The sequence below is a fragment of the Crinia signifera genome, chromosome 9, assembly GCF_055691185.1.
Source record: "Crinia signifera chromosome 9, ASM5569118v1, whole genome shotgun sequence".
In the NCBI taxonomy this organism is placed as follows: Eukaryota; Metazoa; Chordata; class Amphibia; order Anura; family Myobatrachidae; genus Crinia; species Crinia signifera.
The window spans coordinates 145,500,767-145,522,051 of NC_139225.1; the positions used below are offsets into that span (position 1 = coordinate 145,500,767).

Below are 21,285 nucleotides of genomic sequence, written 5' to 3' on the forward strand. Positions count from 1 at the left end.
CTGTCTACATGGACACAGTATAAGTGTACCGTGTCCCCTCGCACATTATTATACTCCCTCTCTACATGGACACCGTATAAGTGTACCGCATCCCCTCGCACACTATTATATTCCCTCTCTACATGGACACTCTATAAGTGTACCGCGTCCCCTCGCACACTATTATATTCCCTCTCTACATGGACACTGTATAAGTGTACCGCGTCCCCTCGCACATTATTATATTCCCTCTCTACATGGACACCGTATAAGTGTACCGCGTCCCCTCGCACACTATTATATTCCCTCTCTACATGGACACCGTATAAGTGTACCGCTTCCCCTCGCACACTATTATACTCCCTCTCTACATGGACACAGTATAAGTGTACTGCGCCCTCTCACATACTATTCTACTCATGTTGACCTTTTGACATGAAAAGTTGACAGTGGTCAAGGTCGACGGATATAAAAGGTGGCCAGGTTGAAAAACTCGTCAAGGTCAATCTTCCATCTTTGTAAATTTTGGACCTGTTGACTTAAGGCATGTTGACCTTGGTGTTGACCTTTGTCAATATTTTGATCCTCCGGGTACCTTACTTAAATGTAATTAAAAATATACTGAAACACATACGAACAAATGAGGCGGCATGACAAATATAATAGTCTATAGCGTTTTTCTCCAGAGGACACGAAGCACCTGTTCGGTTGCCGCTGTAACGTTGCATAGAAACCTCCTGCGTTGGTCCGTTGTTACTGTGTGTACTCATCATTCATCGGGTCAGTATTTGTGTCATTTCTGTGTATTCACCCATACACTATCTGTGTGTTCTCATCCCTATCGTTCCACTGGCTCTTTGATCCAGTCATGTTAGGATTGACAATAGTTTTTCCTCCTTTGTATGCTGCATGTAAAACACTTGAAACAAGAACATACCGGGACTAAGTAAAAACCGGAGCCGGACAAGACCCCATAACACCGGACCGCCCATCTAACTCTGCATTCTGGAGCTTGTAGTGTCCGGTCCAGGGGGTGTCCGGTCCGGGGATGTTTTGTCCGGGGGGATGCCTATGATAGCTTTCACCAGGGACATGGGGAAGAGGGGAGATCCCAGCCTCCCCCCTGTGGTCCGGACCGTTCCACTTTTTGCTACGTGCCCAGACCATATAGGGAGGCTGGTACTTATATGTTAGTTGGGCGCCCACTATAGTTAGTACACTCATACCCCACTATACATGTCGGCATGTAGATGAATTTATATAGTGGGGTGAGCCACCGAGCCCGAAGCGTAGCGAGGGGAGGCGGAAAACAAAACTAAGCAAATAGCTTAGTGGGCGCCCAACTAACATATAAGTACCGGGAGGCTTTATTCTCCCCCTGGTGACATTTTTTATCCATACCCGAACATATTGTATATTGCGTTCTGCTCCATGATCTGCGCAGGCTGACTGTTGGGACACAATTTCTTGGATCTCCGCTGCTGGGTATATGACTCACACAGGCGCTGATGGTCATTTACTTTAAAATGCTCAAATCTGTGTCCAAATCAGTGCAACAATGAGATGTTTGCTTTCATTGTACTCGACCGGTTTCCTGGGTGGAGGACCAATTGGGGATTTTATTGGCATGGTGGTGGAATTGACATCATTAAGCCCCACCCCCTTTCCGTTGCGGCAATTGCAGGACTTAAAGACACACTTTGCCACAAATTGGGATACTAAGCCCCCTTGGGCCAAACTACGTGTCCTGGAATGTGGGTCAGTATAACAGACATTGGGGTTGATCCTATTAGCCGTGATCATTTTATGGCTGGAAATCGCACAACATCGGGTGCCATTGCCGGTGTTTAAATTCTGTGGCAAGGGCCCATTGCACCATTCGCAGTATATAGGATCGACCCCATTGACGTCTAACATCCCAGAGAGTACAGATCAAAGCACAATGTCCAATGTATGGATGTAGGCACAATGGTTACGATCGATGGTAATAACCCTGATGGTGTGAAACCATCTGCAGGAGAACCATCACCCCAGGGGATGTCTTGTCCGGGGGTGTCCTGTCCAGGGGGGGCTGCCTGTGCTTTACAGTACAATAGGCCATTGTTCAATAAAAACCCAGGGTGGAGCTTTGTCAGAGTATTGGGGGCGGAGCTAAGCTCAGTGTTGCTTCTGCATCACCAATGGTGGAAAACCATTTGATGCCAAAATACCAGGTCTGAAACTGGTAGGACCCTCCATTTTAACCGTTTTACAAAAACGGCTTTTGTAAAACGGTAAAGTGGTCCTGCACCTTTCAGACCGCACAGATTACTGTTTTAAAACGGTTAAAAATCGTCAAAATTCCGGTTTTTAAGTGCAGTCTGAAAGGGGCAATACTGTAGTAAAGCATCTGGAGATTTGTAGTATGCTGTCACCTTGCAAAAACAAAATCTAGCGACATAGCGGCAAATAAATGTCAGAGACTGGGTGTCGGGGATAATAGCAATTTAATCTTTCATCTTTTATTGTCACAGTTGGTGTCTCTCCAGCCTGAGGATTTAAGGGCTTCATTGATAACTGTAATAAAAGTCTTATCTTAAATTGCCGTGATCTCAGATGATTCGCTATGGGTGAACGTGCCGGTCTCAGAGCATACAACGGGGACCGCGCATTTTCCAAATTTAACCCCTTTGAGTGCCAACCGCTCTGACGTACAAAATATCTGCTAAAAATGCTGTGTGGGTGGGGGTCAGCCAGAATAAGGACCATTATGTCATACAGTGTTCCCAGTTCAAATTATTTCACATTAGTGCCCACTGTTCATTCTGTGCCACATTAGTGCCCTACAGTTCATGGTACGCCACGTTACAGTGCCCAAGTTTTTATCAGGCCACACTATAATGGCTTCTTTTCATGTTGTGCCACAGTACAGTGCTTCAATTCTCATTCTGTAACATTATAGTACCCGCTTACCATTCTAACATCAACTACACGCTCCTACCGTGCTTCAATTCTCATTCTGTAACATTATAGTACCCTCTTACCATTCTAACATCAACTACATGCTCCTCCCACTGAATATGTGATGTCAGGCCCAGCTGGGCGATGGATCAGAGTCTGATCATCAGACCCAGCTGCATAATAGGTAAATCTGTGAAACTGGTATGCAACTCTATAACCTGGGTTTGGGCCCCCCTAAGCCTCTGGGCCCCTTAGCAATGGAACCCACGACAGTTACGCCCATGCTCTTCGGGGCCTATGTGTATCAGTTGTCCTGGCGCGGTCCCTTGCTGTATACACTGATGTCAGTTGCACAATCTGGAGTAACAATGAAACAATGTGTTTTGTGGTTTGTTTATTGCGTTGTCATACGTACGTAAATGAATGGATCATATAGCGTAATTAGCGATTATGAAATAGAGTGACAGAGGGGTCAGGTGTGTGCTGCACTGAAGGACAACGTTCTATCTGCAGGTCACTTCACAACCAGCAACATATAAATATTTTATTACAAATATGGTGCTTGTGTACATCTCCGTTGTGTCTGTTCCCCAATTCTGGTCCTCCAGAATCATAGGCGCCGATTCTGTGGGTGCACTGGCCGCCCCCCGAGTCCCGCTGGTCGCTGAAGTATTACTACTGCAGCTGCTGAATCTGATCAATAAATTATCATACACGCCGTGGCCGCTGTAATAGCACTTCCGCCCTGTTAGAATTGAAAATTCCTATTCAAAAGCCTGGACGGGCCCTGATTGGCTGAGGATTTTTAATTCTCCCACCGCACTCCGGTCACCACCCACCGCTCCCCGCCCGCCTCATCGGATGCGATACATCTTGGGTGCTGATGGCTGCACATGATTTATCTTATGTCCAACCTCTGACTGGCCGATTTCACCCGATCTCTCGACCCGATCCGTTGGAATCAGTTGAAATTGGGCCCAAATTGTGTAGTGTATGTGGGGGGCCTTTAGGGTTGGGAAGGGGGAATTACACACCCTAATTCTAAACATAAGAGATGCTACAAAGGCTGAGACTTGTAGTGCTGCAGAATATGTGTGCGCTATATAAGAAACTGTTAATAAATAAATCAAATAAATGAATAGTGCCCCACAGAAGAAGAGAAAAAGGTGCATACACTAAACACAAAGAACGTATTAGTACAATTATAATAAATTCTGCAATTGAACATGGGGTAAAATATAGATCATTAGTAAAATTTTGGCCAAAAATATCGGCCCAGCTCATCAAGAGCACGGGCCCCCCTGGCCCAGGACAACCCAACCGGCATCAAACATAGAAATATGCTAAAAGTGTTACTAGTGCTTGAACCTTAGGAAAGATGGGGACCGCCTTGATGAGGGCACTTGGCTGTGGTAGGTGGGGACATATGTTTGGCCAAAAGTTTGCTCCAGCGTTAGCTAGTAACACATTTAAACAGGATATATCTTTCTGGAAATACATTCTGCCGCATTCGTGTATGGCAACAGTCGCAGGCAGGGTATGCTGCTAAACTGGTTTAAGTATATGTCGTCTGCAAGTGGTATTTCAGTATTGTTTTACCCATTTGTCTCGTCTACTAGAGATTTCGAAGATAAGAGACTGAAATGGCATGACTTAAATGTAATACAGAATGTGGGTGGGGTAAAGTCCAGAAGGTATTTAACTAAGGGGCAGATTTAACTACTGATAATCCTGTTTTCACTCTACTAATATTTAATGGTGTTCCAACCAATCAGCTCTTAATTTATCATTTTCAAACGCATGACAGGCACTGATTGGTTGGAGCACCATGTAAGATTAGTAACAAGTGATAACAATAATCAAATCTGGCCTAAGTATTCTAACTTTTAGAAATACGTTTACATTTTTTTTTATCTTGCTCGCTTACTTTGCTAGAACAGCCAGGAGGCTCCCGCCCACCTGTTAGAGTGAGCAAATCTCTCAGATACTGCCTCAACCTGCCGCCCACTTGCCGAGTCAAGTGGGCAGACACTTATCGCACTGGATCACGTCGTTGTAGCAGTAACCCTGATTTGCACTGCCAGTAATTTCTGCATTGTGTAGTGGGGGCATGGCCACATTGATATAGTCCCTCCCCCTCCCACACACAGCTTCCTTATCCACGCCCCCCTGCACCACCCTCTTCTGGTGCAGCCATAAATTCGGTAACTATGCTTTTAATAAGCTTATAGAACAACAGTAATTAAAATACATGTGTACGATACTCTGATGTGTTACTTGTAAAGCCTAAAATTGGATTGCTGTTGAAAATATCCAGGTTTATTGAGCTCTGTGGTTCTCCATTTGTCCATTGTTACTTGCAAGCGCTACATGTTTCCATATAACTTTCCAGGTGATATACCCCCCCCCCCCCTTCCCCCAGAACGTGACTCTTTCCTTCAGGTACAACATTCTCTGCAATTGCAATCATACATTATTTTAGAAGTTGATAAATCAATGGGCCAGATGGGATACTTCTAAGAAAACTAAATTATTTTAAAGGGGTGTTGGCAACACCATTAGCAGATTTATTTAAACAGCTTCTGGATAGTAGTAATTCAAGAGAACTGGAAAATACCAAATGTAGTCACACTGCACAAAAGTGGAAGCAAGGAAGAGGCAAGTAACTACAGACCAGTTAACCTTATATAAGTAGTTGGGGGAATTGATGGAAACACTCTTAAAAGAATATCTTACATCCAGCAATTTACAAGATCCCAAACATTATGGATTTACCAGGGGAGATCATGTCAAACAAATCTTATTGTTTTATTTTGTGAATCAAATAGCAGGTTAAATCGGATTGGTGGCATTGTACCTCATCTAGACTTTAGTAAGGCTTTTGACATGATTCCACATTGCAGACTGCCAACATCTCCACAGACTGCCAACTTGCACTTAATGAAATCTACCCCTGAGTGCTTCTACGTTCCCCTTGTTTGGGGTATAACATGGAGATGCCACACACTGTAATGCTGCATAATAAAAGTAAATCACAGGAAGCCCATGGCAGGATAGAGCGGTGCTGTACTATGGGGACCAAACCTATGGCAGGATAGAGCGGTGCTGTAAAATGGGAACCAAGCCTAGGGCAGGATAGAGCAGTGCTGTACAATGGGGACCAAGCTTATGGCAGGATAGAGTGGTGCTGTACAATGGGGACCAAGCCTCGGGCAGGATAGAGCGGTGCTGTACAATGGGGACCAAGCTTATGGCAGGATAGAGTGGTGCTGTACAATGGGGACCAAGCCTAGGACAGGATAGAGCGGTGCTGTTCAATGGGGACCAAGCCTAGGGCAGGATAGAGCGGTGATGTACAATGGGGACCAAGCCTAGGGCAGGATAGAGCGGTGCTGTACTATGGGGACCAAACCTATGGCAGGATAGAGCGGTGCCGTACAATGGGGACCAAGCCTAGGGCAGGATAGAGCGGTGCTGTACAATGGGGACCAAGACTATGGCAGGATAGAGCAGTGCTGTACAATGGGGACCAAGCAGACAAGAGCACAATTGTACAGGTCACAATGGCAGAGAGACTGTATTACATGGTAATATCCATTTACAGTGCGCACTACAGGAGGCTGAGTGTATTCTACGAGGGAGCCTATTGTGTATACATACAGTGGAGAGACTGTCATGTGAATAATGCTATAGAATGCAGCCCTATATATCTATAGATCAGAGATCTGTATCTGTTGTCGGAGTGATGAGCCGGAGGTGGAAGCTGCTGGAGCGCAGGCCATCGCTGGCCTCATGGGATCCTATTACCATGGTGTCCTCTGTTGTTCTTAATTACTGGTTACTTTCTGGGAATATGACCGTGTTGACATGTTCTGCAGCAATTAGTAATTACGAGGTCAGTGCATCCCTAATGCACGTGCAGTTTCCTTCTATTAGAGTGCAAGCTCCTGTGCTTGGTTCTCTATCTCCATGACTGCTAATATAGAGGACGTCTCCGCTTTTCTGCCGTACCCATGTGACTTTATTACAGTCCAGTGAATCATAATAAACCCTGCGCAGTGTTATACTCTTTGTGTTGTTGCCATGGTGACCGTGCCCAGCGCGTCTCCAGTGAACCAAACGGTCACTTCCTTTTCCATGAAATCCTCATGGCGAGAGCATTGATCGCGACACCATGGCGTTGGCTCAGACTGCCTATACTCACTCCATGGCGTGGACACCGGCCGTGGCGTACAAACATGAATTAGGCTCCCTGTGCTCGCCAGGGACTCTGCAGTGCAATTCATTAGCTAGATACTGCAGAGCATTGCACCAGTAAGTCGACCGGATGACAGTGCTTAGGTCGACACATAAAATAAGTATTTCATGTTTTTTTTTTGGTTTAAGTTGACGTGCAGACAGGCGGTATTTTATACCGTAACATCCACTACGGCATGGCGGAAGAATATAATGGTGTACCATGTGCAGCGAGGCACCGTGCCCGAAGCATGGTGAGCGGTACACTTAGACAGTGTCCGTGTTGACAATGTCGACATTCGGAACAAAAACCCGCAAAAAACGCACGTCGCCCTTTTGACTGTCGACCTATTTCAGGTGTCCACCCAAGCGCCGTCGACCTTCACTGACGCGATCCTATGACCCATACCCCTTGTAGCACAGTGATTTGTTAGTAAAACCAGCAGGCGTGATGCTGTCATAACCGCCAGCAGTCAGATTTCCAGCCCAGGTTTATCCTCATACCAGTAACTCTCCTGCATTAACCCATGTGGTGCCGGCCAAGTCTGATGAGGAAATATTTCCATAAATGCATATGCCAGGGAAATAGGTTCGTGCGTCCTACAGTAGTAACCGGGTGAAGCCGCGTGACGTGGATGAAAGATAAGCGACAGGTGTGGGAGATAGGCAAAGAGATAAGGAGGGGGGGGGTATAACATGGGCAGTGGTTACAGCGGGAAGTCCTAGGGGACGGCTGGGGAAAGTAAGAGCGTGAGCCTGGGAGAGTATTATGAGTCTTTGTGGGCTATAAACAGCACATTCATGGCTGGTAATAGAACTCTGTGCCTTTGTTCCTTATTGCAGAACACTCTCTGCCACACCCAGACCATAGTTACACACTGATTACAGAGAGATGTTTGTACAAACACAGAAATCTAGATTCAGCCTCTATGTAGTTTACAAAAGCTGAAATCAAGAGTGAAAGCGGAGGGGGCAGTGTACAGTGGGGGCATAGGTGGGGTGGACGAGTGCCCAGCTCGAGGGCAATAGATTAAGGCGAAACCTGAATGGGGGGGGGGGGGGGGGGGGGGGGGGATGTCACTAGACCTTGTAGAACCCCTGGACTCATTGATTTTTTTTTTTCTTTGCACCTCTATAGGGTTAGGTGCAAAAATCTGTGTTGTCCGATTTTCTATGCCCCTTTGGGTATAGGTCATTAGGCTGACATTGATTGGGACCAGGCCCGCCGTCAGCGCCGCCGGGCCCTGGTAAAAAAGTATGGGGCGTGACCAATGGGAGGGGTGTGGCCATACCCCATAAAAAAATTATACCAGGTGTGCGGGTCACGGACTGGCGACGGCGGGTGCAACACCCACTCTGGGAGAGAGAGGACAGGCTGGTGCTGCTGTTGCTTCTCTCCCCCACTCATGGCTAAGATTGACAGGGTTGGAAGGTCGACAGTGGCTAGGTCAACAGTCAAAAGGTCGCTAGGCACGCTATCCTATTCTCCCGCCACGCCCTAGTAGCTGGTAGGGCATGAAATACCACCTGTCGGCACATGTCGGCTCACAAAAAAAATGTGAACAACTCATGTCGACCTTTGACTGTTAACCTAGCCATTGTCAGCCTAATGTTTACGTCAACCTTCCAACCCTGTCAACTAGTCCTGTTACCTATTCCATGTGTCGACTTGTCAACCTTCTGTGGTTGACGCAATGCATGTTGATTTCATGACCGTACACCAGTCGCTAGGAGTTGCCCTCTTTAGAGGCTTTGAGATGTCGCCCCCTATAGACAGCCGCGCGTACAGACCCCACCGCGCTGTAGTAATACAGTAATACCTGCTGTGGATTGTTATTGGTGTTTTGTATTGCTCACAAACTAAACAGAAATGTGACCGCACAATATTGATCCAGACACGGAGCTGTGTGCCTCCATTATGTCTCTGTACCTTCCAGTATTACAGCTATACTGACATTCCCTAATCTTTATGTCAATATGTATCACTGGATATTTACAATGTTCTGGAGTAACTCATTGTGCTGGTGGCTGTAGTACGCGGACGTCCACAGATCATTCCATGTGTTCCGTAGTGTGTATAGATGATGCCTCTGCTTATCAGTGTCACTGGGAATTATCTGCCCTGATTACAGCATCTTATCAGTATACACCAGTAGCCGCCAGCGGGAAATTATAAAGTTGTCATTAGAGATATTTACTCCGTAGGAGAGTGAGAATAGTGTGATAAGGGCTGTACAGTACATAGATCTTTGCTTAACACTAGTGTTGGACGTAACTGGGGAGGTGTATCAAATCTTGGAGAGGGATAAACCATACCTCCTCACAGTCCCGATTTTCGCAGGACCGTCCTGTTCAATAGAACGGTTCCACGTCCAGGGCTGCCGACAGGGGGTAAGGTGGGTACAGCTCTGGAAGAGCCCGGGCAGCTAATTTTGCCCACAGCAATCATCCAATGTAAGCTGCCTTCGCTGCACTTGGTCCTCAGCGGGTCCCGAAGCACAGCCTGGCTTCTTCAATGCAGGAAGCCGGCGGCCAATTAAAATGCTGCCCCGGCTTTTGAGCCAATCCAAGCTCGTGTACCATTAGCCAATAAGAGCGGCTGCTGGTACACAAGCTCTTATTGGCTCACCCGCCGTTGCTGCATTTTACGTGGCAGCCAGGCTGTGCTTCGGGACCTGCTGAGTCGGGCGGAAAGTGAAGGTGGGGGGGGGGGGGGGGGGGAGGATGGATGGGGGTCCACGGTGGGGCCCATGGGGCCTGGACTGGAAATCTGTCCCGGGCCCCAAAATTCCTGGTGGCAGCCCTGTCCATGTCCCGCCCATGGCCGGCAGTGTCCCGCGGTGGGGGGGGGGATCAGTTGGAAGTCTCCCCCTGTCCGGCACTGCTCTGCACAGCGTCTATTGTCAGAGACATAGGGGATGGGGGAGTGACCAGCGGCTCACATAATGGGGCGTGGCCTCACAGGAGCAACATGAGTACAGGCCACACCCCTTGCTAACAGACCGCGCCTCCACTATTCTGGAAGAAGGATATCTTCTGATGAAACTGCTACACTTTTGTGGTAGTGGAGAAACGTGTCGAAAAGCTATTTTGATCGAGGGCCAGAGATGCACTAGCCTTCAAAAGTGATAAAATGAAGAGTGATAAACAGCCAGCCAATCAGCTCCTGCCTGACATTTTTCAAACACAGTCTGTGACATGGCAGGTAGGAGCTGATTGGCTGTCTGTTGATCACTCTCCATTTTATCACTTTTGAAGCTTAAAGCAGCTGGCCCCGTTTCCGGTGTATACCTGCATATACCACTTCCAATGGCAGGGTTGAATCCTTCATACTGACACGCTGACACGCTGCTGCACCGCTACCATACAAACTTCCGGGAGACGGGCTGAACACTTACCATCTAGATAGTGCTGATTGGAGACGCAACTAATTTAATCCATATATATATATATATACAGTGGCGCCGGAACGGGAGGGGGCAGCTTGCCCCCCCCCAAAATTACTGAGGCGCTAAAGTACCGTTCAGGGCCGTTTCTAGAGGCGGACAAGCCGTGCAGCAGCCCGGGGCGCTGCACGGCTTGTCCGCCTCTGTTAAACAGCCAGGGCGCCCGGCAATGTTCCCTGCAAGGTGTGCGCACAAACATTTTAATTGTGCGCACTACTGTCCGCCGCCCGCCGCTCACTCCCCTGTCAGTGCAGTGGAGCCGGGAGCCAGCCAGCGCTTTGTGCTCTGCCTCTGGGTATAAACTATAAAGTGCTGCGCCGGCGTCTGACGTCAGACGGAGACGCTGGCGCCGCACAGCGCGCAGAAAGAGCTACACTCAGGACGGCCTGCCCACCTTCCTAACCCAGTGCCCACCACATAACTTAAGGCAGTGGCACAGACAGAGCCCTCCCACCCCAGACGGTATGTTTAGAAATAAACTCGCCCCCTGAAAATCCTGTTGTCCGGCACTAGCAAAGAAAATATTTGCAGCTGCTAGAGGTGCCTCCAATTCCCTTAAGGAAGGGAAATCAATAAGGTAATAGCTGTCCGTGGCACTCAGAAGACTTTCAACAGCATGTGTAGTCACAAAATGATACCCAAACACAGGTCAAGTTGTCAACGTTTCGGGAGATTTAATCCCTTTTTCAAGACATGTCTTGAAAAAGGGATTAAATCTCCCGAAACGTTGACAGCTATTATATATATATATATATATATATATATATATATATATATATATATATATAGTACAGATGGGGCAGCACTTCCAAACACAAATGTAAGTGCTCCGGTGCCAAGCTAGATGATACCGCAGTATCCAGTGATAGAAAGATGACAAGCGGCACCCGGAGGCTGTTTCAATGAGTCAAAGCAGACAGAGCTGGATCAAACGTTTTCGAAGTTTAATTACTTCTTCATCAGGATGCAATACACAAGTAAAAGCACATACCTATATCAGGAACACCACACCACGTGAAATCATCCCGACGGCCCCGGTCACGAATGACGCGCCCACTGATGACGCCATCATCCACCGCCCGTTGCCCGGACAACAATCTAAACACAAAAGACGGAACAGTGAAACAAAAGTGAATATACACGATATAAACAAGAAAAAATGTCACATACAGTACATAAGCAGTAAGTAATGAGATATACAAGCACAGCAGGTACAGCGAAAAAATAGCAGCGATCGCAGAACGTGTTCGCAGGTGCTGGGGTAGATGCCAATGTTGGGAGGGTGCCGAGCACAATAGCAGCTGTAAGCGAAAAGACGCAAATAAATCAATATGGCAGTGCAACCTAGCAAGCATCAATGGTGTGCGGTAATCCGCAACTGCGGTTAAGTGCAGCAAAGTGTGCACGCAAGAGACATGACATGAGAGGCAGTGTGCATGAGATCAGGGAATCATAGGAAACAGTGTAATCCAGCGGACTCATTAAGCCCTCTGGGAGCAAGGGTCCCCAGGCTGTGGATCCAACGTGCTTCCCTTTGTAACAACCGTAGTGACCGGTCACCACCCCTTTTATTGGCAGGTTCATGGTCAATGATGATATATTTTAACTGGCTCATGCTGTGGCCGGCTGTCACAAAATGCCGAGCCACAGGTTGGTCACTATGTCCACTCGCAAATGCGGCACGTAAAGTCGACTTGTGTCCGGCAATCCTTTCCCGCAAAGTGCGGTCGGTTTTGCCGACATAACCTTTGCCACACGGGCACAATATAAGATATATGATGTATTTAGTCGTGCATGTGACTATGTGCCGTATGGGGACGCGTTTGCCAGTCAGGGGGTGTGCAAAATCATTGCCGGTCATAAGGGCTCTACACACTACACAATTAAGACAACGGTAGCAGCCCGGTCTTTGTTGCCTTTGTTGAGGTTAGAATAAAAAGCAGGGTCCCACCTTCCCAAAGGTTGCTGGAACAAACACGTCACTGCAGCTTGGAAAACGTCAAATGCTTTATTGACCTCGACGGGCCGTTTTGGGGTATATATATATATATATATATATATATATATATACACACAGTATAATATCATTTTATTATTTGTTTGTTTGTTTGGTATTTACTACTGCTATGTGTATTACAATAAAGTTTATGTAATTGAAGTCCTGTAGTAAATCCACAGAGACGTGGATAAGACTAATCAGTATTGTTCACAGTATTCAAGGTTAAGTGCATCATTTTCCTGGTAATTAAGTGATAACAGCTGTAAATGTCCTGCAGTAATCACATAATAACTTTACTGATAGCGCTGATCTGAGATCAGGGAGAGGAATGAGAGGGGTGGAGGTGGCGTGAAGTCACAGATTAATATGGATTAAGGTACGTCAGCGTTGCCTACTTTTAAACTCTCCTGTAAGGGAGAAGCCCAGGGAGGAGACTGCCAGCAGCACTTTGGGGGGCAGGGCCTGATATAGCAGTCATCAAGCCGCTCCCCTAGTACGGCAAATCCCCCAATTCCTGGATCTGCAGTGAGGGGGTGGGGCCAAATAACGCAATTTGCATATTTTACCCTCTCCCCCAAAAAGTCGCAAATCGCAGTAATTTACCGATGTGGCCAGGGAGATTTGGGGGGTGCCGCCGATTTCTGGGAGGGTTGCCCAACTTTCCGGGGGGCTGGGAGGTGAACTCCATTTTCTGGAGACTCCCGGCCATTGCGGGAGGGTAGGCAACCCTGAAGTACATGTTGTATATGGGAATGATTATTACCAGGGGAGGCTCCAGAGGTGCGGCTGCAGCAATGTTCAAGCTTCAACTAGGGGAGCCACACCCACTAAAACCAACTGCCATTCCAAACTGAAGCACTGGCAGTGGCTCCCCTATTTGAATTTTGGGTACTTATTTCCTAGCACGGCGCCCACGATCTAGATTGTATTTGTCGGGACGATATCGCAAGCATTGCATGCATCTTATGTGTTTGTGCATGGACGAGATCGACGAGATATACAATCTATACAATTGAAAAGATTTTTAATTGTATGTACAATATTGCATCTTATGGATCTCACGCAGTACGCGTCCTCTTACATTTTCATACCCCCACTATCCCCACTTAATTAAGGCATACAATCTTATGCGATGGGCGTCGTGCTAGGAAATAAGTACCGAATTTTTAACTGTGGGCCTGATTCAAACCTGTTTGCTAGGCAGTGTATATTCACTGCCTAGCATGATGGAGGCACGCCCCCCCCCACCACCCGAATCCGTTCGTATACACACCAGCGAATGCTTTTTCTTCCTTTCACAAATAAAAGTAAGGCTAGACTTACATTTAATCTGGCGGGAGATGGCCTAATTGGCGGCGGGCCTTGGTGTCATGTGACATCTGCCTCCCACCTGAAGCAGCTACGGACACCAAGTAAAGCAAACTATAATAACTGCTGTGCCCAGTAATGTATCACGTCAGCGTGGTCGCTGGTTGCTATGAGGCCGTAACAAAGCAGGGAGGATTCTGGGTGACGGAGCTACACACATTTCTGCCAACTATAACAAGGCAGGAGGCCAAGAGGGGACCACTGTACATTAACATATATCTGTGCCAAATATGACGCAGGCTGTATTATTTATATAAAAGGGGAAATGGTCTGCAGCGCTCAAGTGGGGAGAGGTCACACACGTTGTATATCAGCAGCCACTAGATGGAGGTATGACAGCCTCCAATACATACCTCCCAACTTTTTGAAGATTAGAATAGGGACACTCACGCGGCGAAGCCGCACGAGCGTCCGAAAAGGGGGGGTGTGTCATATGCAAATGGGGCGTGGCTTATGCAAATTAAGCCACACCCTCCTTTTCGGTCCCGAATAGATGCCGTGCGCATGCGCACAGCGTCTATTCTGTGATATTGGGGGGGACTCCCAACTGCCCCCCCTCGCAGCGGGACACTGCCGGCCGCGGGAGGGACGCGGGGACGTTCCCGCGTTTAGCGGGACAGTTGGGAGGTATGCCAATAGAACAAGAAAAACACCCAAATCCATTCAGATCTATCGCTAGTACACACTGGCCGATGGTGCATTGACATACCTCCCAACTGTCACGATTACAGCGGGACAGTCCCGATTTTCGGGTCCTGTCCCGCTGTCCCACCCGCGGCAGGCATTGTCCCGCTGCGGGGGGTGGCAGTTGGGAGACCCCCCAATGTAGTAGAATAGACTCTGTGCGCATGCGCACGGCATCTATTCGGGACCGAAAAGGAGGGTGTGGCTTAATTTGCATAAGCCACGCCCCATTTGCATATGACACACCCCCCTTTTCGGACGCTCGTGCGGCTTCGCCGCGTGAGTGTCCCTATTCTAATCTTCAAAAAGTTGGGAGGTATGTATTGGAGGCTGTCATACCTCCATCTAGTGGCTGCTGATATACAACGTGTGTGACCTCTCCCCACTTGAGCGCTGCAGACCATTTCCCCTTTTATATAAATAATACAGCCTGCGTCATATTTGGCACAGATATATGTTAATGTACAGTGGTCCCCTCTTGGCCTCCTGCCTTGTTATAGTTGGCAGAAATGTGTGTAGCTCCGTCACCCAGAGTCCTCCCAGAATCCTCCCTGCTTTGTTACGGCCTCATAGCAACCAGCGACCTGGTCAGCCCACCTACCTGCTGACCACACCCCTTTACGCTGACCAGGCTTCCCCCTCCCACAGGAGGGTGAAGCAAGGTCGGTAAGAATGTCATGGACACTAGAGGCATCATGGGACACGTGGGTTAAGCACTGAGATATATCTACATTTCCCACATTTTACTAAGCGTACCCTTCCCCTACCTCTTTTTTTTTTTTTTTCTTCCTACCCCTCATTTACTGTTTATCGGAAAAAAAACATACACGATTACATACAAAAAGGTCTTTTTTTTTTTTTTAATCTGATCTATGCCACTATATACTGTAGTCCTGCCATGTATACTGTATAAAGTCCCACTCTGCTTTATCAAGCCAGCTAATGCCTCTCTCTCTCTTTTTCCCATAGGAGAACCCGCCAAATTTGACCCGAAATTTAAAGGTCCCATTAAATCTCGGTGAGTGATTCGATTGTGCGATTGTGCCATGTGCGATTGTGCCATCTTCCCTATCAGCCATTTTGCGCTTGTCAGACCAGTATAATCTATGGACAATTATAAGCGATGACATACTTGGATGATCCTGCACCTATTACAAGCTGTGCGATACCTCTTTCTTGCCTGTGGTGTGAATCTGCTCAGGTGCATCTAGCACGCACTGCTCTGGTGCTTCTAGCACGCTCTGCTCTGGTGCTTCTAGCACGCACTGCTCTGGTGCTTCTAGCACGCACTGCTCTGGTGCTTCTAGCACGCACTTCTCTGGTGCATCTAGCGCGCACTGCTCTGGTGCATCTAGCGCGCACTGCTCTGGTGCATCTAGCGCGCACTGCTCTGGTGCATCTAGCGCGCACTGCTCTGGTGCTTCTAGCGCGCTCTGCTCTGGTGCTTCTAGCGCGCTCTGCTCTGGTGCTTCTAGCACGCTCTGCTCTGGTGCTTCTAGCACGCACTGCTCTGGTGCTTCTGCTCTGGTGCTTCTAGCACGCACTGCTCTGGTGCTTCTAGCACGCACTGCTCTGGTGCTTCTAGCATGCACTGCTCTGGTGCTTCTGCTCTGGTGCTTCTAGCACGCTCTGCTCTGGTGCTTCTAGCACGCACTGCTCTGGTGCTTCTGCTCTGGTGCTTCTAGCACGCACTGCTCTGGTGCTTCTAGCACGCTCTGCTCTGGTGCTTCTAGCACGCTCTGCTCTGGTGCTTCTAGCACGCTCTGCTCTGGTGCTTCTAGCATGCACTGCTCTGGTGCTTCTAGCACGCTCTGCTCTGGTGCTTCTAGCGCGCACTGCTCTGGTGCTTCTGCCCTGGTGCTTCTAGCGCGCACTGCTCTGGTGCTTCTAGCGCGCACTGCTCTGGTGCTTCTAGCGCGCACTGCTCTGGTGCTTCTAGCGCGCACTGCTCTGGTGCTTTTGCTCTGGTGCTTCTAGCACGCACTGCTCTGGTGCTTCTAGCGCGCACTGCTCTGGTGCTTCTAGCGCGCACTGCTCTGGTGCTTCTAGCGCGCACTGCTCTGGTGCTTCTAGCGCGCACTGCTCTGGTGCTTCTGCTCTGGTGCTTCTAGCACGCACTGCTCTGGTGCTTCTAGCACGCACTGCTCTGGTGCTTCTAGCATGCACTGCTCTGGTGCTTCTGCTCTGGTGCTTCTAGCACGCACTGCTCTGGTGCTTCTAGCACGCACTGCTCTGGTGCTTCTAGCACGCACTGCTCTGGTGCTTCTAGCATGCACTGCTCTGGTGCTTCTAGCACGCACTGCTCTGGTGCTTCTAGCTCAGTTACGCCCCATACATATTATTTCTGAGAATGACTTCTCTTTTTTTCCCCCCAAAGGTTTATTCCTTTATAATTCCTCCAGCGTTACCTATTTAATGGAAAAACAGATGCTTGAGGATGATTTACTTTGTGTTGGCACAATTTGTATTCTATATAGATGGTTGCACCATGTATTGTGCAGCTTTGTGGTTTCATAAGATCCAGGCCTGTGTGTGTCTATCCACCATTGCTGATTGGCTGCCTCTGTTCCTCCCCCTAGGAGCTGCACGGACATAATATGTTGTGTGCTGTTTATGGTCTTCCTTCTCGGCTATATGGTGGTTGGAATCTTGGGTAAGAATAATACACTTGTTTGTTTCCCTATAAGTACCCCCCCCCCCCCCCCCTCCACCACTACCTCTCCTGCTTCCAAACACCAACCCTTATTCGCTGTACTGTGATGTATGCAATGTTCAACTTTCTGCCGGCTATGAATGCTCCTACTGCAGACAGTCCTAGAGGTGCTAATCCATAGTCTCCTGTTCAGCCTGATCATCTGTAATGCATTGTAAGTGGTGATAACTCTCTGCAAAGGAATACATTTCCATGGTAAGGATGGCTGACTGAGGCGGTTATCACAAGAGATTATCTGCATGCAGTGGCCCGGCGTTCTCTCTGTGTAGGTACAGTGTCCAGTGTCTCTATTACCTGCACACACTGCACAGGGTTGTTCTCATTTCACATCACATGCAATAGAATGTAGAATAACACCAGAAATCGGCGATATCCTCATGTTTGTAGGGAACTGACCAGCTGATTATTGGTGTCAGCTCATTTAGCCGCAGGTGGAGATTCGTCTGTGCAGCTTTGGAAAGCATCATAGATCTACAGAAATGCTAATGTATGACTCCACCGACCATGTGAGTGTGTTCAGTGTGAGAAGTGGCAATTGTGAGTGTGAGCAGTGGCAGGTGTGACTGCTTTGCGTGCGATTCTGCATTCGGCCGTCTGTCTCCTTACTCTGTGTCTCTCTCCCTCATTAATTCCCCCTCCTTCTATCTGCTCTCATAATCCTCTCTGTTTCTTCTCTTCTACATCTGTGTCTCTGCCTCTGATTGCCTCCTTTTCTCTGTCTTTTTCTGCTGCCTGTGTTGTCTCTCTCTTGCCCCTCCCTCTTTCTTGTCTCTGTCGCCTCTTCTCTCCTCTCTGCCTCTCTTGTTTCTGCCTCCATGTATTTTTCTCATCTGTGTCCCTCTGTCGCATCTGCATCTGTTATCTCTCTCCTCTCTCTCCCTCTGTTGCATCTGCATCTGTTATCTCTCTCATCTCTCTCCCTCTGTCGCCTCTGCATCTGTTATCTCTCTCATCTCTCTCCCTCTGTCGCATCTGCATCTGTTATCTCTCTCATCTCTCTCCCTCTGTCGCTTCTGCATCTGTTATCTCTCTCATCTCTCTCCCTCTGTCGCATCTGCATCTGTTATCTCTCTCATCTCTCTCCCTCTGTCGCTTCTGCATCTGTTATCTCTCTCATCTCTCTCCCTCTGTCGCCTCTGCATCTGTTATCTCTCTCATCTCTCTCCCTCTGTCGCCTCTGCATCTGTTATCTCTCTCATCTCTCTCCCTCTGTCACTTCTGCATCTGTTATCTCTCTTATCTCTCTCCCTCTGTCGCTTCTGCATCTGTTATCTCTCTCATCTCTCTCCCTCTGTCACCTCTGCATCTGTTATCTCTCTCATCTCTCTCCATCTGTCGCATCTGCATCTGTTATTTCTCTCATCTCTCTCCCTCTGTCGCTTCTGCATCTGTTATCTCTCTCATCTCTCTCTCTCTGTCACCTCTGCATCTGTTATCTCTCTCATCTCTCTCCCTCTGTCACTTCTGCATCTGTTATCTCTCTCATCTCTCTCCCTCTGTCGCTTCTGCATCTGTTATCTCTCTCATCTCTCTCCCTCTGTCGCTTCTGCATCTGTTATCTCTCTCATCTCTCTCCCTCTGTCGCTTCTGCATCTGTTATCTCTCTCCTCTCTCTCCCTCTGTCACCTCTGCATCTGTTATTTGTCTCATCTCTTTCCCTCTGTCGCATCTGCATCTGTTACCTCTCTCATCTCTCTCCCTCTATCGCTTCTGCATCTGTTACCTCTCTCATCTCTCTCCCTCTGTCGCTTCTGCATCTGTTATCTCTCTCATCTCTCTCCCTCTGTCACCTCTGCATCTGTTATCTCTCTCATCTCTTTCCCTCTGTTGGTTCCCTCTGTTCCCTCATGATATACCTTGTACAAATGTGTCTTTATACCGTCAATGGTTGCAGATAGCCCTCTCGGAGCGTCAGATCCTGCGCCCAATGGCATCACACTAGAAGTAGTAAAAGGTGTTACATTCATAAATAGCCGCAGCTAGTAGATGCTAATATGTATTGTTACATACTATAGGTGAGTAGTGATAATTAGGGTGTAAAGGCCGGGTAAGGGGCAGTGGCGTAACTATTATTTAAGCTCCCCCCCGCCGCACATTTTGGCAGCGCCTCCTCTTTACCCCCACCCCACCACCCATGCTAGAGGAGGCATAGGCCTCCTCTAGCATCCTTAAAAACGGTCTGCAGTACGGGGGCAGCCATTTTCTAAGTGTCAATTTCATTAGTAGGAGCCGGGAGACCCGGCCGGGACCGCAGACTGATGCGGCACAGCGGCAGGTACCGGCGGCGACATTAAGTGGAGGCAGTGGGTAACGATTGCCCCGCAGCCCCCCAGGCGCCCTCACTTACTAGTCGAGAAAAAAGAGAAAGAGTCGTTGCGGCGGATGCACACCAAAAGGAAAGCGGGTTTATTGTATCGATTTTTTTTTTTATGGAATATATTCCATTTTTATTCAAAAATGGGAATCCTGTTAATCTTTATTAGTTAGTGGATTCAGGATTGCCCACTGTAATTGCGAAATCAAGAGGTTAAAATTGACAAACATGCAACATACAAATACATAACATATGTGAAAAGAATTTAGAAAATTTGTGCTGAATAGATTTAAAATGTAGGTAGATGCTGATTCTAGACTTGGGATATAGTACACCAGGATGTATAGCACGAGATATAATTCTGCAATGAGATACTCTGTCTCAGATATCTCTATGTCATTCGCTGTATTGCTTGATTTGATATCTGGCAGGTAAGCTATGTAGTCCTTGCCGGACCCTTGTAGGCACTAGACGGTACTCTACTGGTATGTGGAGTTGTTAAGCTACATATGCAGTTTATAGACGGTGGTATGTCTTTTTAATAATAAGTCCACGTGGTATAATCCAGGCGGGAGAGCCGATACGGTAATATTGTGCCCTTATATCATATAGGTGGGCATATATATCCTATGGATTTTATGTAGTTTATATGATACTCTAAGTATAATTGGTATACCACAATTGATTCTGGACTAAATATGTAACTTAAATGCCCATTTGTATATGCAGTATCAACTGTATACTTGGCATATAGTCAGGGCACACCACAAAAGGATTTGTAACACAGATAGTAATGATATTGCTGTGTTAGTTGGGGATATCTGGTGTAATACTGACCCCTTCAATCAGGTGAAAAGTGTCCAAATTGTACAAGTGTATGGCCAGCTGAAGTTGTGGCTTATTTTGTGTGTATGGTGATTGTGAGTAGCATTTAGATATCTTATGGTATTTACCATAGACTTAGCAAACCCGATTGTTTCAGTACAAATACGATGTTTGGGGTCCTACATAGAATGGGCCTTGCAATGTGGCTCTCCGCATCCAGTCAGCCACAGCCTGATTGACAAGCTATGGTGTTTGGGGATGTGATATCCGGCACTGTTCTTCAAAGCGGGTGCATGCCACCTTAGTTTCTTCCACGGACGCCGGTGACAGCCCGGGCTTCAGCCCTGGATGGGTGAAGCCTGGGAAGGGAGACCCCTTTATTGGGGGGGGGTCCCCACTCTCCCAGGTACCCCGTCCAAGGCTGACCAGCCACAGTGCTCATGTTTCGGCCGGGGGACCTTATATAAAAAGTGTCCCCCAGCTGTGGCATGACATCGCGGGCTGTTTGAGCCCGATGCTGGTTTCAAAATACGGGGGACCCCCAGATTTTTTGTCCCCCGTATTTTTGGAACCAGGCCCGGTCCAAGAGTCATGGGCTGGTTTCAGAAATACAGGGAACCCCTAGGCTTTTTGTCCCCCATATTTCTGAAACCAGGTCCGGCTCAATGAGCCCGGGGCTGGTTATGCTAAGGAGGGGGGGCCTTTTTTCATTTTTAAAATCACAAAATCGCACATTGTAACAAATTCGCACATTTTCATGATTTAAAAATCTCACATTTTC

General features: G+C 47.8%; 1 protein-coding gene across 3 annotated transcripts in view; it reads left to right on the plus strand.

The window, feature by feature from the left end:
- The window catches only part of SLC44A4 (solute carrier family 44 member 4), a 72,658-nt gene that overhangs the window by 9,812 nt on the left and 41,561 nt on the right, over positions 1 to 21,285 (plus strand). Inside the window, exons 2-3 of one of the 3 annotated variants that reach the window (XM_083160114.1) lie at positions 15,622 to 15,670; positions 17,232 to 17,305. In XM_083160114.1, the coding sequence (XP_083016240.1) occupies positions 15,622 to 15,670; positions 17,232 to 17,305 (123 nt within the window). Of the gene's footprint in view, positions 1 to 15,621; positions 15,671 to 17,231; positions 17,306 to 17,809; positions 17,872 to 19,284; positions 19,381 to 21,285 lie in introns of those variants that run through there. The other 2 variants (XM_083160115.1, XM_083160116.1) reach the window with 2 other exon arrangements.